The 14,910-nt window shown below is 51.2% G+C and overlaps 1 protein-coding gene across 2 annotated transcripts in view; it reads left to right on the plus strand.

The window, feature by feature from the left end:
• DNMT1 (DNA methyltransferase 1) overlaps positions 1 to 14,910 on the plus strand; it is a 45,146-nt gene that overhangs the window by 16,524 nt on the left and 13,712 nt on the right. For both annotated transcript variants that reach the window (XM_080797873.1, XM_080797874.1), the window contains exons 9-21: positions 1,180 to 1,214; positions 2,240 to 2,324; positions 4,025 to 4,059; positions 4,761 to 4,842; positions 7,949 to 7,983; positions 8,304 to 8,349; positions 8,444 to 8,524; positions 8,595 to 8,704; positions 11,772 to 11,890; positions 12,166 to 12,258; positions 13,050 to 13,201; positions 13,362 to 13,549; positions 13,653 to 13,836. In XM_080797873.1, the coding sequence (XP_080653999.1) occupies positions 1,180 to 1,214; positions 2,240 to 2,324; positions 4,025 to 4,059; positions 4,761 to 4,842; positions 7,949 to 7,983; positions 8,304 to 8,349; positions 8,444 to 8,524; positions 8,595 to 8,704; positions 11,772 to 11,890; positions 12,166 to 12,258; positions 13,050 to 13,201; positions 13,362 to 13,549; positions 13,653 to 13,836 (1,245 nt within the window). The remainder of the gene's footprint in view (positions 1 to 1,179; positions 1,215 to 2,239; positions 2,325 to 4,024; positions 4,060 to 4,760; positions 4,843 to 7,948; positions 7,984 to 8,303; positions 8,350 to 8,443; positions 8,525 to 8,594; positions 8,705 to 11,771; positions 11,891 to 12,165; positions 12,259 to 13,049; positions 13,202 to 13,361; positions 13,550 to 13,652; positions 13,837 to 14,910) is intronic.

Consider the following 14,910-nt stretch of genomic DNA (forward strand, 5'->3'; position numbering starts at 1 on the left):
GGGTTAAGCCCACATGATCAGGTCATGATCTCAGGGTCCTGGGATCGAGCCCCATATCGGGTTCTTTGCTCAGCAGGGAGCCTGCTTCCGCACCCCCGCCTGCCTCTCTGCCTCCTTGTGATCTCTCTCTCTCTCAAATAAATAAATTTTTTTAAAAAGTTTCTTACAAACTGGGAGGGTTACACTGGGAACCTCTTAAAGGAGGGGCGTGTTTTATTGCTCTAGTGGGAGAGCAGCTGAGATGTATGATAATTCTTGAGCCACTTGGTCCTTAATGCTCGCCTTTAATTGATCATCTTTCCTACCCTGATACTGGTGAAAACTAGACAGCAGTTAACGGTTAGAACATTCCAAGCTCATGTGAGCACAGGCCGTTCCAGGGGGCTTTCTTGACCACGCTCGGAAGGAGCTTTTGGGCAGGATTGAAGTTCCTTAGCTGTGGTCGGACTCCCAAGATGTCTTCTTATAGTAGAGCATCTGCGATATGTTTCTTCTCAACATCACCAACCCTTGTGGTCTCTTCACAAAATGTGGAGTTTGAGGCCAAGCACACCTCAGTGTTTTCCAGAGAAATGTCTTGAGCTCTTTAAAGTCGGGTGCAAACCGACGTGCTGTCAGGGTTTGAGGTGGAACACTTGCCGAGTAGGCCATCCTGCTTCCTGCCGCTATTATGGTTCCTGTTCTGATAGCTAGTTGTCTGTGAGGGTGTCTGCTTCCAAATGATGGGTGATAGAGGGGTTTGGGGGTAAAGCACTTGGATTATAGAACTCTTAGATCCTGCCACTTCTGCCCGCTTACCAACACCAGAATTAAACGTGCTGTCTTGAAGACAGTCTTTACTCCCACCAGCTAGACTATAGGATCGGTTTAGGTTTATTTCAACAGAACACTTACAGAAAGATCAGGGCGGGACGTCTGGGTGGCTCAGTCAGTTAAGCATCTGACTCTCGGACTGAGCTCAGGTCGTGATCTTAGGGTCCTGGGATCGAGCCCCCGTGTCGGGCTCTGTGCTCAGCCCAGGGTCTGCTGGGGATTATCTCCGTTTCCCTCTGCTCCTCCTCTGCTTGCTTGCTTCTGCACGTGCGCTCCCAAATAAAATCTTGAAAGAGATCAGGTCTAAGTGAAGGAAAATCAACTAGTTTTTTTCTCTCCCCTCTTCCTCCCCTCCCCCTCCCCCAGGAAGAAAAGAGGCTCAGAAGTCAAGCCAAAGAACCGTAAGTTTGCCTAACATGCCTTTGTACTTTCTACTGCGAACTTAGTTGCTGAAATAAGCCCTCTGGTAGCGAGCTGGCTGGACAGGGCATTGGGTGTGTAAGTTATACATGTGTGTGGCTGGTTGTGCTTGTGGGAGGACAGACCACCAGAGTGAACGCAGGGCTCAGTTGCTCTCAGCTGATCGTGACCCCAGGCCCTTCCTCCTGGCAGTCCTGCAGCAAGCGGCTTGTCAGGGGGCAGTAAAGGGCGCTGGACGAGCAGCTGTGTTCCTCAGGGCAGCTGTTGAAGACGCTGTAACAAACTCTTGCTAAAGCCCAGTGGCTTCACACAGCATTATTTAGCTTACGAGTCTGCGTCTTGGTGACTGTCAGCTGCTCTTGGCCAGAGGTGGTGGGGGTGATGGGGATGATCTGCCTCCGCTCCAGGACGTGGCCAGCCGGGGTGTGATTTCGTGGCGGTGCCAGAGCGCGAGGGCAGAGGTGAAAAGCACCTCAAGCCTCTGTTGACTTCGAGTTGGCTGAAGTAAACGTCGAGACTCGGCCTTTTTCTCGGGGTGGGCGGAACAGCCACCCGGGGTGGCAGGGCCCTGCAGCCAAGGTCCTATGCGGAGAGCTGGCTTCCCGTAGTTGCGGGGCGGGCTGCACACCAGACCGGCCCTTGTGAGCCCCTCCGGACTGACCTCAGGCCCAGACACTTGCTGTCTTCCACTGCAGGCAGAGTTCCCATCGGGTTACAGGAAGTCGGTGGAGTCCTATTGGGGTGGGAGGGGTTGTTTTTGTTTTAAGCTGCTGCTGTATGCCAGCAACATCTGTATGAAATGCTGATGGCATTTCTAAGGATCCCAAGTTCTGAATTAATAAATGCCTTCGGGTTTCCTGCAGGGAAGGCTTGCCCTTCAGCCGGGAAAGGCAACCCATGCTCTACATCATGGGGGGGAGACTGTCTAGTTGTCACGGGGGGCTGCTTGCAATGGCGTCAGGCTCCCTGAGCTGACCGGCGTGTATGTATTCCGTTTGTATGACAGAACACCTAAACCGAAGCCTAAGGAGGAGCCAGACAGAGAAGGGAGAGCGGGGACGCAGGCTGAAATGAATGAAGGAGACGAGAAGGTAAAGACTGAATCTTGGTTTCTTAAATGTCACTTTTTATCTCTTCCCATGTGGTTGGGACACGTGTGGGACAGGGCTCTGGGTTCAGCTGCCGCCCTGCCTACCCATGGGGCGACTCCGGGAAGGTTACCTTATCCCCCTGGTGGGGGTTGGTGGTTATCACTGCACGGCAGTGAACGCGTAGTCGTCTGCTTACCCGTCACAGTGGGTGGGGCCTGTGTGCGCCTCGCCGAAGGGGTGTGCATCGGCTTCTCCAGCTCCTCCGAGAGAAGGCTTGACCCATGTCCCCTCAGACACATCGGCCACAACTGTGCTGCTTTACTGGCCTCCTGAGTTCTCAGTCTAGGTCTCCCCATCCTGCCAGCAGCCCCATTTTAGCTAAGTGAACACATTTGAACTCCAAAACATAATGCGTGGAGCAGGGCTAGGCCTTCATGGAAATACAGGCTGGCGAGGTCAGTTGCAGGGCGGTCCTGCTACCCGAGCTCCAGCGGAGGGGGCTCATGCCCCGGGAGCTGCAGCACCAGACTCTCCAGCCCTTCAGGTAGTGCGCTCGCTTCTAAGAGAAGCTGAACTGGGACAATCCCAGGATTGTCTCTGTCATGGTTTTTTGTTTGTTTGTTTGTCTGTTGAGATCTAGACAGTGGAGACAGGTCACAGACTTGCTGGGTCATGAACTTCCTTCCGACCTGGCTGGCACTAGGCATCCATTCTCATTCTGTGGCCTTTGACCCTTTTGGTGCCACCTCCAGCTTGCTCTACCATCTTCTTGTCTCTCACCTTTTCTGCCCAGATACCGGTTGTCTTACTAAAGGTGCTTGCCCGGAATCCCTTTCCAGGCCCTCTGGAGAGACCTTTGGGATGGTGTTGGAACACCCAGTCCCTGCGGACAGAAACTGACAGGAGCTTTTGCCTCATGGGAGAAAGGGATGGAGAGATCACACATGTGACTCTTCCTAATATTGTTAGCTTTTCTATTTTAATAAATCCACTAATAGAGTTGTTACTCTATGAAAATGAACTCAATGAATTTATCAGAGGTATTTTTTGTACGTAAGATCAGAAGGTGCTAGATTGTATATAACAAGGAGTTGGTGACTGCTGGGAATTCTTTTATGGATTTTCCATACTGGATTGCTAAGTTTTGTCCTGGTTTTTTTCCTGCTGTTCCATTGCTGTCCGTATGACCTCTTCACTTCTGACCAGATGAGAGATGGAACTACAGCCATTTTTTACAACATAAGCTAAATGGCTATAATATTCCCTTTTACATTGGGCTTTCCTGGGACTGGTTGGCTAATGATGGCCCAAATCTGGCCTATGTTCCTTTTTATAAAGTTCTGTTGGAACAGAGCCGTGCCTTTTCACTTCTGTATTGTTTCTGGTTGCTTTTATGCTGTAATGACGGGGCTGAGTAGTTGCAACACAGACCGTGTGGCTTACAAAATCCGAAAATGTTTGTTCTCTGGCTCTTGATAGAAACCGTTTGCCAACTCCTGGTCCACTCTTGTTTGGAGGGGTTAGGGAATGGAGTTAAAAATTGGAAGTTTCGACTCTACCCTGTAGATCCTTCCAGACTTTCCTGTTCTCCAGTTCCACAGTGCTGCAGTTGCTAACTGATACTTTCAGTTTGGTCTGGCTCTTTTCTCAGAAACTAACTTTTCCCCTCTTTCTCTCTCCTCCCTGCTTCACCCTCTTAGGATGAAAAGAGACCCAGAAGTCAACCCAAAGATCTGTAAGTGGTTGAAATGCTTGTGCCTTTGTGTTGTGCTTTGTGAAATTTTCGTTACTGAAATTATCGTTCTAGAGATCTGTGACGATGTAGCGGTTTACAGGGAGCTGATGATACTCTTGGAATATTGGATCCTTTCAGGCAGGGTTGGATAAGAAATTACACTGGGCCTCTTCCTTACCCCTTACCCTCTGCCACTTGGGTAGCCATCCCAGCCCTGCACAATCTCATGTGTCTCTTAGCTCCCAGCACTTCTCATGTGGCCCAAATCGGGGTCACAGGGGGCTTCTGGGAGCCTTCTCTTAGGGTTACTACAACTTACCAATGCTCCTTTTAAAGCCACCATCAACCATCACAAGGGGCTTTCTTCATTGGATGGGAAGAAAGAATCAGTTGCCCAGATATATTCTGAATATTTTGCTTCTCAATAGGGAGGCATTAATTTTTTTTTAAGATATTATTTGAAAGCAAGAGTGAGAGAGAGAACACAAGTCGGGGGGAGGGCAGAGGGAGAAGCAGGCTCCCCGCTGAGCAGAGAGCCTGGTGCAGCGCTGGATCCCAAGACCCTGGGATCATGACCTGAGCCGAAGGCAGACACTTAACTGACGGAACTACCCAGGAGCCCCAAATTTGTTACTTTCGATATGAGTTGGCAATATGGTTATTCTGAGCAAATATTTGGCATGTATTTCTTTACCTAACAGAGCTGCCAAACGGAGACCTGAAGAGAAAGAACCTGAAAGAGTAAAACCACAAGTTTCTGAGGAAAAAGATGAGGATGAGAAGGTAAGCTTTGTTTTTCAACCCTGCTGTGTTTCTACATCCCAAAGTGATTTTTTTTTTTTTTAAGATTTTATTTACTTATTTGACAGACAGAGATCACAAGTAGGCAGAGAGGCAGACAGAGAGAGAGGGGAGGAAGCAGGCTCCCCGCCGAGCAGAGAGCCTGATGCAGGGCTCGATCCCAGGACCCTGGGATCATGACCTGAGCTGAAGGCAGAGGCTTTAACCCACTGAGCCACCCAGGTGCCGCAGATTTTTTTTTTTAAGATAACTTTTTATTCTGAAAGCGTTCGTGCATACCCACAAAGCAGGCAGAATAGGGTAGCGACCCCTTGCGTTCTCATCCACCTGCAACAGCTCCCAGCTCGGGGTCCCGTGTTTCCGTCCATCCCTCCCCGTTCTCCTAGCCTCCCTCGCCCCTGGGTGATGCTGAACAAATCCCAGATGTATTACTAAAATACTTACAGAAGAACTACCTGTAAGAGGAAAGGACTCTTCTTAAATGTCACCCCAAGACCACCATTAGCACAGTGTCCAGGTCTAGTCTGGTCACATTTCCCTGCCTACAAAAACAGTAGAGACTGAATCAGGACCCAAACGAGGTCTGTCCAGTGAATTTGGTTGACATTTGTCCTGTCTCTTCCAGAGTATGCCCCTTCCTCTTGCAGTTTATGGAGGGAACTGGCTTGGCCTGTAGGGTTTCTGGGTTTGGGTTTTTTGTTGTTTGCACCCTCCACGTGTGTTAAGCATCTCTCTCCAGCCCTGTCTCCTACAAGCTGAGGGGTAGGTCTGGGGGCTTACCCAGAAGTGGGTCTTTTGTTTCCAGTGGGCAGCCGAGGTGGTGCCAGGAGCTTCTGTTGCATCACACCAGAAGGCACAGTTGTCTATTTATGGTTTGTTTGTTTCTTTTTTTTAAGATTTTATTTATTTATTTCACAGACAGAGATCACAAGTAAGCAGAGAGGCAGGCAGAGAGAGAGAGAGAGGAGGAAGCAGGCTCCCTCTCCGAGCAGAGAGCCCGATGTGGGGCTCGATCCCAGGACCCTGGGATCATGACCCGAGCTGAAAGCAGAGGCTTTAACCCACTGAGCCACCCAGGCGCCCCTCTATTTATGGTTTTAAGAATGATCACTGGGGGGGCACCTGGGTGGCTCAGTGGGTTAAAGTCTCTGCCTTTGGCTCAGGTCATGATCCCAGGGTCCTGGAATCGAGCCCCGCATCGGGCTCTCTGCTCGGCAGGGGGCCTGCTTCCTCCTCTCTCTGCCTCTCTGCCTATTTGTGATCTCTCTATGTCAAATAAATAAAATCTTAAAAAAAAAAAAAAAAGAGTGATCACTGGGCCGAAGGGTTGTCACCCGATCCATCCTTTATAAAGTCCCTCTCAGCTTTTCACGGAGGTTTTCAACAGTTACTGCGTAAGTCTGTTTTATCACGGGGAGCTGCAGAGTGGTGATAGTCCAGTTCTCTCATTCCTTCATTTACCCCAAATAATTCTAGAAGTAGGTTTTCCCTTTCTCTATGGTGGCCCGAGCAGACTCCTATAATATCGTCTGGGTGGTTTAAACAGCAGATGTTTATTTTCATAGTTCTGGAGACTCAAAGTCCAAGATCAAATGCCAACGGGGTTAGTTTCTGGTGAGGCCTTTCTTCCTGGCTTGCCGATGGCCGCCTTCTCATTGTGCCTTCACAGGCTCTTCCCTGTGCAAACGTGGAGGGAAAAGTGGGAGCCTGCTGTCCCTTACAAGGACACAGTCCTGTTGGATTAGGACCAACAGGTTGAGACCACCCTTACAACCTCGGTCACTTCCCACCTCCTTAAAAGCCTCCTTTCCAGGGGTGCCTGGGTGGCTCAGTCGTTAAGCGTCTGCCTTCGGCTCAGGTCACGGTTCCAGGGTCCTGGGATCGAGCCCCGCATCGGGCTCCCTGCTTGGCGGGAAGCCTGCTTTTCCCTCTCCCACTCTCTTTGCTGTGTTCCCTCTCTTGCTGTGTCTCTCTCTGTCAAATAAATAAATAAAATCTTTAAAAAAAAAATAAATTAAAAAAAAAAAGCCTCCTCTCCAAATATGGCCACATTCTGGGTTAGGGCTTCAATGTGAAATTTGAGGGGGACTTAATTCATTCCATAGCACCCCTTATCAGTTGTTGACTTAAGGTACTGCTTGTACAAGAAAGCTAAACATTTAAAATTTTTTTAATTATTATTATTTTTTAAAATTTTTTTTTTTATTGATTGATTTGACAGACAGAGATCACAAGTAGGCAGAGAGGCAGGCAGAGAGAGAGAGGAGGAAGCAGGCTCCTTTTATTATTTTTTAAAGATTTTGGAACAGCCAGCACAAGGTGGGGAGCCCGGGGGTGGGGGAAGGGGAAGGGCTCGATCCCAGGACCTGAGATCACAGCCTGAGCCAAAGGCAGATGCTTAACTAACTGAACCACCCAGGTGCCCCTAAACTTTCTGGGTTTTTTGTTTGTTTGTTTTATTTTTTTAAGTGGTCTCTGTTGGGTTCCTGGGTGGCTCAGTTGGTTAAGCGTCTGCCTTTGGCTCAGGTCATGATCTCAGGATCCTGGGATCGAGCCCTGCATCGGGCTCCTTGCTCGGTGGGGAGCCTGCTTCCCCCTCTCCTGCTCCCTGTGCTTGTGTGCTCTTGCTGGCACGTGTGCACGCTTTCTCTGTGTCAAATAAGTTGGTTTTTTTTTTTTAAGATTTTACTTATTATTTGACAGAGAGAGACACAGCAAGAAGAGGGACCACAAGCAGGGGGAGTGGGAGAGGAAGGAGCAGGGAGCCCGATGCAGGGCTCAATCCGAGTACCCCGGGATCTTGGAGCCCCAAGTACCCTCTGAGCTGAAGGCAGATGCTCAACGACTGAGCCACCCAGGCGCCCCTCAGATAAAATCTTAAAGAAAAAATAAAGGACTTTCATTATGGGAATTTTGAATTAAGACTTTATACATGGCAGATGACTGGGGCCTCGCTGGTCCTTTGACTGCCTTCCCCTCTGCCTCTGACCAGGTTTTGTGATAAACATGTATGTAAAATTCTCAAGCATTATTCAGATGGAAAATACTTTGTTGTATCCTTCACTCCTCTTTTGTTCTCTCTGTTTAGGAAGAGAAGAGACGCAAAACTACATCCAAAGAACCGTAAGAACTTATTTTTGTCTTGGTAAAAGCAGGTCGTATTAAAATTCTTGTCCTAGAAGGAAAGATGAAGAGGCTTTTAGTGAATTTCGAGAGCAGCCTTAGCTTAGCTTTGTGTCTGATTGGCTCTGTGAGCTCAGGACCCGAACCCTGCCAGTCTGCCGAGGCAGCAGCCCTCTTGGTGGGAAGGGTGGGGAGGGGACCCAGCACCTTGCCCCAAGGCAGCAGCGATGCTCTGTTGGTAGATAAGGTGTAGCTTTAGTAGATTCTCACGCGTTCCGAAAGGATTTTAAAAACCAAACTATCTTGTGCTTTATTCTCAGAATGGAGAAGAAAATGGCCCGAGCCAAAACAGTAGTGTCCTCCAAGGTAAACCTGCAGCCAGGGGTATCACTGGTGCTCCAGCGGCGGCGGGGTTGCCCAGTGCCCACCCTCTGAGCGCTGTTTGTGTCCCTGCCCCCAGACCAACCCTCTGCGGTGTGTGCAGTGTGGACAGTACTTGGACGACGCCGATCTGAAGTACGAGCAGCACCCTCCCGACGCGGTAAGTTCCGGCTCCGCCCCACCGTCCGGGCCTGGCCTCGGCCGCTGCCTAACGGCGGGCTGTCTCGCAGGTGGACGAGCCACAGCTGCTGACCAGCGAGAAGCTCTCCATCTTCGATGCCAACGAGTCTGGCTTTGAGAGCTACGAGGCTCTTCCCCAGCACAAACTGACCTGCTTCAGGTAACCGACGTGCTTCTGCTGCAGAGTAAAACAGCGCTTCCCCGACAGTGCCGAACTTCTTTTTTTTTTTTTTTTTTTTTTTTTAAAGATTTTATTTATTTATTTGTCAGAGAGAGTGAGCACAGGCAGACAGAGAGGCAGGCAGAGGCAGAGGGAGAAGCAGGCTCCCTGCTGAGCAAGGAGCCCGATGTGGGACTCGATCCCAGGACGCTGGGATCATGACCTGAGCCGAAGGCAGCCGCTCAACCAACTGAGCCACCCAGGCGTCCCAGTGCCGAACTTCTTAAGGTCCCCGTGAAGTTGTCTGTTTTTGTGTCTCCTCCACCATCCTAGTGAAGTTCTTCAACACCTAACCTGTAACATTTCCTAAGTGGCTAACACTTCAAGGGTAAGAGCCACAAAGATGGCGAGAGTGTGGTAGGGTTGCTGTGTGGCTGGTTAAGACTATACGTGTGCAAGCTACGGTCTGTACCTGTCCTGAAGCTCACTCAGACGCAGGCCAGCCACGTGCCGGCTGGTGACCCCGGTGTTGGGGATGGAGCTGCGCAGGTCCCTGCTTTCATGGGGGCAGAAACAACGTCCTCCCTGTCAGGCAGTGACAGCTACGGTAGATGGGAAAGGCACGGCGAGCAGAGGGGCGGGAGAAAACGCGTCTGGAATGGCGGGTGCGCGACTGGAGCAGAGCCCTTAGTGAGCTGGAGAACGAGCCGAGGGGATGACTGGGGAGGACACCCCCCACTCCGCACGCGGACGGCACAGCGGGTGTGACTCCGGGGTGGACTCCTGTTAGCTGTGGACGACGCCGTCCTGAGGCTGCTGTGGTGGGGGTTGAGGGAGCCCGGGGGTCAGGGAGGGGGCTAGATCCTGCAGGGCTTTGCAGGCTGTGGCAGTGACCCCCCGAGTTTTCTGCGTGAGGGGGTTGGCATCCGGACTGCGCCTTTGGCAAGGTTCAGACAAGCCTTTGAGGACACGAGTCTCCGTGTTCGGCGCCCCGTGTTCCACTCGGCCCCTTCTTGCTGCAGCTACTCTGAGGCTGTGCTTTGTTTGTGGGAAATGGCTTGACTCCAGGACTAGCCCAGGATTTCTTTCCGGCCGTGGCAGGTGCTTTTCCCCTTCCTGTGGGGTGCGGGGGGTGGCCTCCATCACACCTGTTGCGAGCCTCAGGTGGGCATCACTTCCATGACACCTGTGAGCCCGAGCCGGTTAGGGGTTCTCTTGCCCTCAGACAGGATCCCCAGTATGTTTCTTCTGCAGCACATTCCTTGCTTCCTGGGGTCGGTGGTCGGCTGTATCTTCCTCTCCAACACGATCAGGATCCTGATCTGTGTCAGGATGCTGTCCGTCTACCTGTGGTCTCTAGGCCTGGCCCTCGCTTCGGCCCCTGAAGCGTGCTGTGTTGATACCACCGACGTTCGTGCCCTCGTATGTCCCTGTTGCGTCTCCCCAGACCGGGGCTCGGGGAGCCAGGGCTGCCGTAGTCAGGAGTGTCAGAGCTTGGGGGCTTTTGGCTGCCCCCTGGAGAGGGGTCTGCTGCAGACTCCTTCCTGCACGGCGGAGAGGTGGCATTAAAGACATACTTCCCAGGATAATGTGCTCTTTAGTCTCGGGCCATTGGAGCCAGACTGCCTGGGGTATTGGGGGACTCTGGTGACCCCTGGTACTTGGGCTGAAAGTGGCAGGTGGATGCAAGTCCAGGGCAGGGGCCGTACTATGAACTGGTGCGTCCTGCCCCTGCCTGGAACTTCGAACTTCTCCCTGATATCACCTCTATCAGGAGAACCCGTGAGTGGCTCAGTCAGTTAAGCGGCTGCCTTCAGCTCAGGTTATGATCCCAGAGTCCTGGGATCGAGCCCCACATTGGGCTCCTGATTTGATGGAGAGCCTGCTTTTCTGCCTGCCGCTCCCCCTGCTTATGCTGTCTCTCACTCTATCTCAAGTAAAATTTAAAAAAAAAAAATAAAAAGAGGACCCATGGAAAGCTTGTCTGGCTGGGTACTACTTCCTCCTCTTCTGTAGGTCCACGGTGTCCTGTTCTCCCTTGATACGTGTCCACACATCCCACTGGGCTTTAAGTCCGGAGGGCAGAGCTGTGACTCATGTCTGTCTGTCATGCCTGCCATGTAGTAGGGGAGTTCAGCTCAAGGTGTTCATGTTTTCATTTCTTGAGTTTTGTGAGATTTCACGATGAGGGTTTCTGGCCTCCGAGCGCCTACGCTCCGGGATCGCGGTGGAGGGTGGTTCTCCCCAGAGCTGCAGATGGCGTGTGGCCTGCCTGGGCCTTTGAGGAACAAGATGGTACCTCTGGGGCAGAAAGTAGTCGCTGAGGCCAGCATGAGCAGAAGGACCTGTGCCCCCCCTCCCGCCCCCCCCCCGATTTCATGTTCTTCTGAAGTTTGACATTTGGGTGACAGGACTGTGGATGCTTTCAAGCTAGAGATTTAACCATCTGAGTGAGCCGAAGTCTGTCCTTCCCATATCTTTGTACTACTTTTATGCTGTTAATGTAGTATGCTGTATTACACTTTCTTTTTTTTTTTTTTTTTTGGAGGTGAAACTCCTGTAGCACGGACCATGTATAAATACCGTGAATAGGTAAATGCAGACAAACAGAGTGGGGAGTTGCCAGGGCAGGGAGGGAATAGGAAGTAGTGTCTGCTTACCGGAGACGAGCTTCTCTCTGGGGCAGTGAAAAACATTTTGGAGCTAATGGAAGCAAGTGTTGCATGACCTTGAGTGGAACACGCCCTAGACATTAGCAATATGCCAAGGGAAGACGGAGTTACTCCTCCCCTATGAGGTTTCCTGTCCTCCCGCTGTAAGACTCCCTGATCCGGTGTCACCCCTGTAGACACCTAGGCCTGCAGGCGTCAAGGTCCTCTTGATGCACAGGAGGGAGAGTCAGGTAGAACAATTGGGGTTAGGACACTGGCGATCTAGTGTTCTGGCAACCGGCAAGGTAGGAGCCTAGGACTCGCACCTAGTCCCGTCACCTCGGGTCTGCACGGAACTCTGTACGGCCACCTGCCTTCTCCAGCGGGCTGGTAACAGCTCTCTGTTGCCTGTCTAGCGTGTACTGCAAGCGCGGTCACCTGTGCCCGATCGACACCGGCCTCATCGAGAAGAACGTTGAACTCTTCTTCTCCGGTTACGCAAAGCCAATATATGATGATGACCCATCTCTCGAAGGTAAGTGGAACGCTCCGGGTTCTGTGTGGGCCTGAGATCTGAAAAATGAAGCTCGCCTCCAAAGCAGTGCTCAGCTGGCGCTCCGCCCTCTTCAAGTTGGGACCTGGGACTGTGCTGCGGACCGCTGTCAGCACAGTCCACTGGCCCTGCGGACTCCCCTCTTTGGCTGTCGAGCAGTCAGCTTGGGGGCGCTTGGTGCCACTGGCCCTTCTGGGGTTTGATGGGAGTCCTGGCTCTTAGCTCATTTTCAGGAAACTTTCTTTTTTTTCTCTTAGGTGGTGTTAATGGCAAAAATCTTGGCCCCATAAATGAATGGTGGATCACTGGCTTTGACGGTGGCGAAAAGGCGCTCATTGGCTTCAGCACTTGTAAGTATGTGGCTTCTTGGGAACTGTAACGGGATCTGAAGGGGCCTTCATTCCTGCCCTCCCTGGGGCTCGCCTGGGCTCTGGTGGGATGCCTCAGGCTCACGGGAACGGCAGCTGACTAACTTGTGACTGTGTGGGAACAAGGTCGGGTTCCAGCAGAATGACTTTTCCAGCTGGCTCTGGAACTGACCCTCCAGTTAGCTGAAAGAACAGGTCCTGTCCCTTTAGCTCAAACCCAGACTGAATTCCAAAAACAAAGATGAGCCGAAGTAAGGTGACTTGGCCAGTCTCCTATTCTCTAGATGTCTTTAAGATTTTATTTAAGGAATCTCTACACCCAAGGTGGGGTTTGAATTCATAACCTTAAGATGGAGTTGTGTGCTCTCCCGAGTGAGCCCCCGGGCGCCCCCATTCCCTGGCTGTCTCAGACCACTTCTGAACCAGTTGACTCTGAATGTACTTTGCATTTTGGTGACTTTTGCGTAGGGAACGACTTAGACTCTTCCAGAGTCTTCACAGACTCATCCCTGCTCTTTGGCTGTCATAGTTGCCATTAGGTTCAAACCACTTTTTTTTTTTTTTTAAGATTTTATTTATTTATTTGACAGATCACAAGTAGGCAGAGGGAGAGAGGAAGGGAAGCAGGCTCCCTGCTGAGCAGAGAGCCTGATGCGGGGCCTGATCCCAGGACCCTGGGATCATGACCTGAGCCGAAGGCAGAGGCTTTAACCCACTGAGCCACCCAGGTGCCCCTCAAACCACTTTTTATTTAAAATTTCTGCTTACTGCAGCTTTTGCCGAGTACATTCTGATGGACCCCAACCCCGAGTACGCACCGCTGTTCAGTGTGATGCAGGAGAAGATCTACATCAGTAAGATTGTGGTCGAGTTCCTGCAGGGCAACCCAGACTCCACCTATGAAGACTTGATCAACAAGATTGAGGTGAGAGGCGCAGGGTCTTCGTGACCTGGGCCGCGTGCCTGTTTACGGGCTGCGTGGCGTTTGCTCGAAAACTCAACATCTAAGATGAGAAACTGTTTTTCAGTTTCATTAGAACAGTTTTGCTTAAGCCTAAGAGAAACTTCTGATGTTTTTCTTAAAGACCACTGTTCCTCCTTCTGTGCTCAACCTGAATCGATTCACAGAGGACTCTCTCCTGCGACACGCCCAGTTTGTGGTAGAACAAGTAGAGAGTTATGATGAGGCCGGGGACAGTGACGAGCAGCCCATCTTTCTGACCCCTTGCATGAGAGACCTGATCAAGTTGGCTGGGGTCACCCTTGGGAAAAGGTAAGGATGCGGCAGGAATAAAACGGAAGACACGAGACCAGCGAAGGTAGAGTGTCCTGGGCGCTTCTCCCAGCCCCTAACACGACGGAAACCTCTGTCCCAGGCGAGCTGAAAGACGTCGGACCATTGGGCATTCTGCCAAAGAGAAGGACAAAGGTCCCACTAAAGCCACCACGACCAAGCTGGTCTACCAGATCTTCGACACTTTCTTCGCAGAGCAGATCGAAAAGGATGACAAAGAGGACAAGGAGAACGCCTTCAAACGCCGGCGGTGCGGCGTCTGTGAGGTAATCTCACGTGGGCTGGGCTGCCTGAGTAATGGGGAGCTTGAGACTCTCCCTGCTCAGACGTCACCCCTAAGCCAGAGTCAGTTATCTGGAGGCGGGGGGATTGCATGCCCCATGGGACAAACTCATTGACCGGACAGCTGTGGAAAGAGGGGTGCTTGGGCACTTTGCTGTTAACACCACTGTCACCGAAGAGGCTGGCCTCCCGGCGGCATTGTCCTGTCTGGGTCGCACCGCGCCCAGCAGCCTGGGTGCAGAGGAAGGGATTATTACCCCGCACGGAGGCGCTGCCGCTTCAGACGGGGAGGACCTCCCCCTGGGAGCCTGCCTTGTCTCCCAGTGTAACTTTACCAGGGAAGGGGGGACTCCGTCCCAAGTAGATTTGAGGCCCTTTAAAAGCCCTCTCTTCTGTGAATTCTTGCATCTGCTTCACTCTGGAGTGGGGGGTTATTCTCTCGGGTCATGTGGAGAGGCGGTGTTTTGGTGTCCACAGCGGGCATCACTTGTCTTCCTGTCCTTTGCAGACGCTGTATTTGGGGAGAGGGTTGTGTGTATTTTGGGGTTTGGGGGCTTGTTTTCTTTCTTACTAATAGAAGTTCTGTGACAACCCTGCATTGAGCAGGTCTGTCGGTGCCATTTTCCCGATAGCATTTGCTCCCTGAGTTTATCACAGTTTGGTAATTCTCGCAGTATTTCACAGTTACTCATATGTATGGTGACCTGTGACCAGTGATTGTAGTTTGCTGAAAGCTCAGATGATGGTTAGTTAGCATATATTTAGCAGTAAAGAATTTTTTAAAAACACATTTCTTTTTATCTTTTTTTTTTTTTTTAAGACCTAAAGCTAGTTAATAACACATTTAATGGACTACAGCGTAGCGTAAACATAACTTCTGTCTGCACTGGGAAACCGGAAACTTCATTCGGCTCATGTTACCGTGGTGGCCTGGAGTTGAGGTCTGCCTGTATTTGACTTATTTTGGACAAAAACTCAGATGCCACAGCTGCCTTTAGAACCTGTGTTCATGCTGTCTGCTGGACTGCGCTTTCCTTTTGGTTTCACAGGAATTCACA

The sequence above is a fragment of the Martes martes genome (genome assembly GCF_963455335.1).
Source record: "Martes martes genome assembly, chromosome: 1".
NCBI classification, from domain to species: Eukaryota; Metazoa; Chordata; class Mammalia; order Carnivora; family Mustelidae; genus Martes; species Martes martes.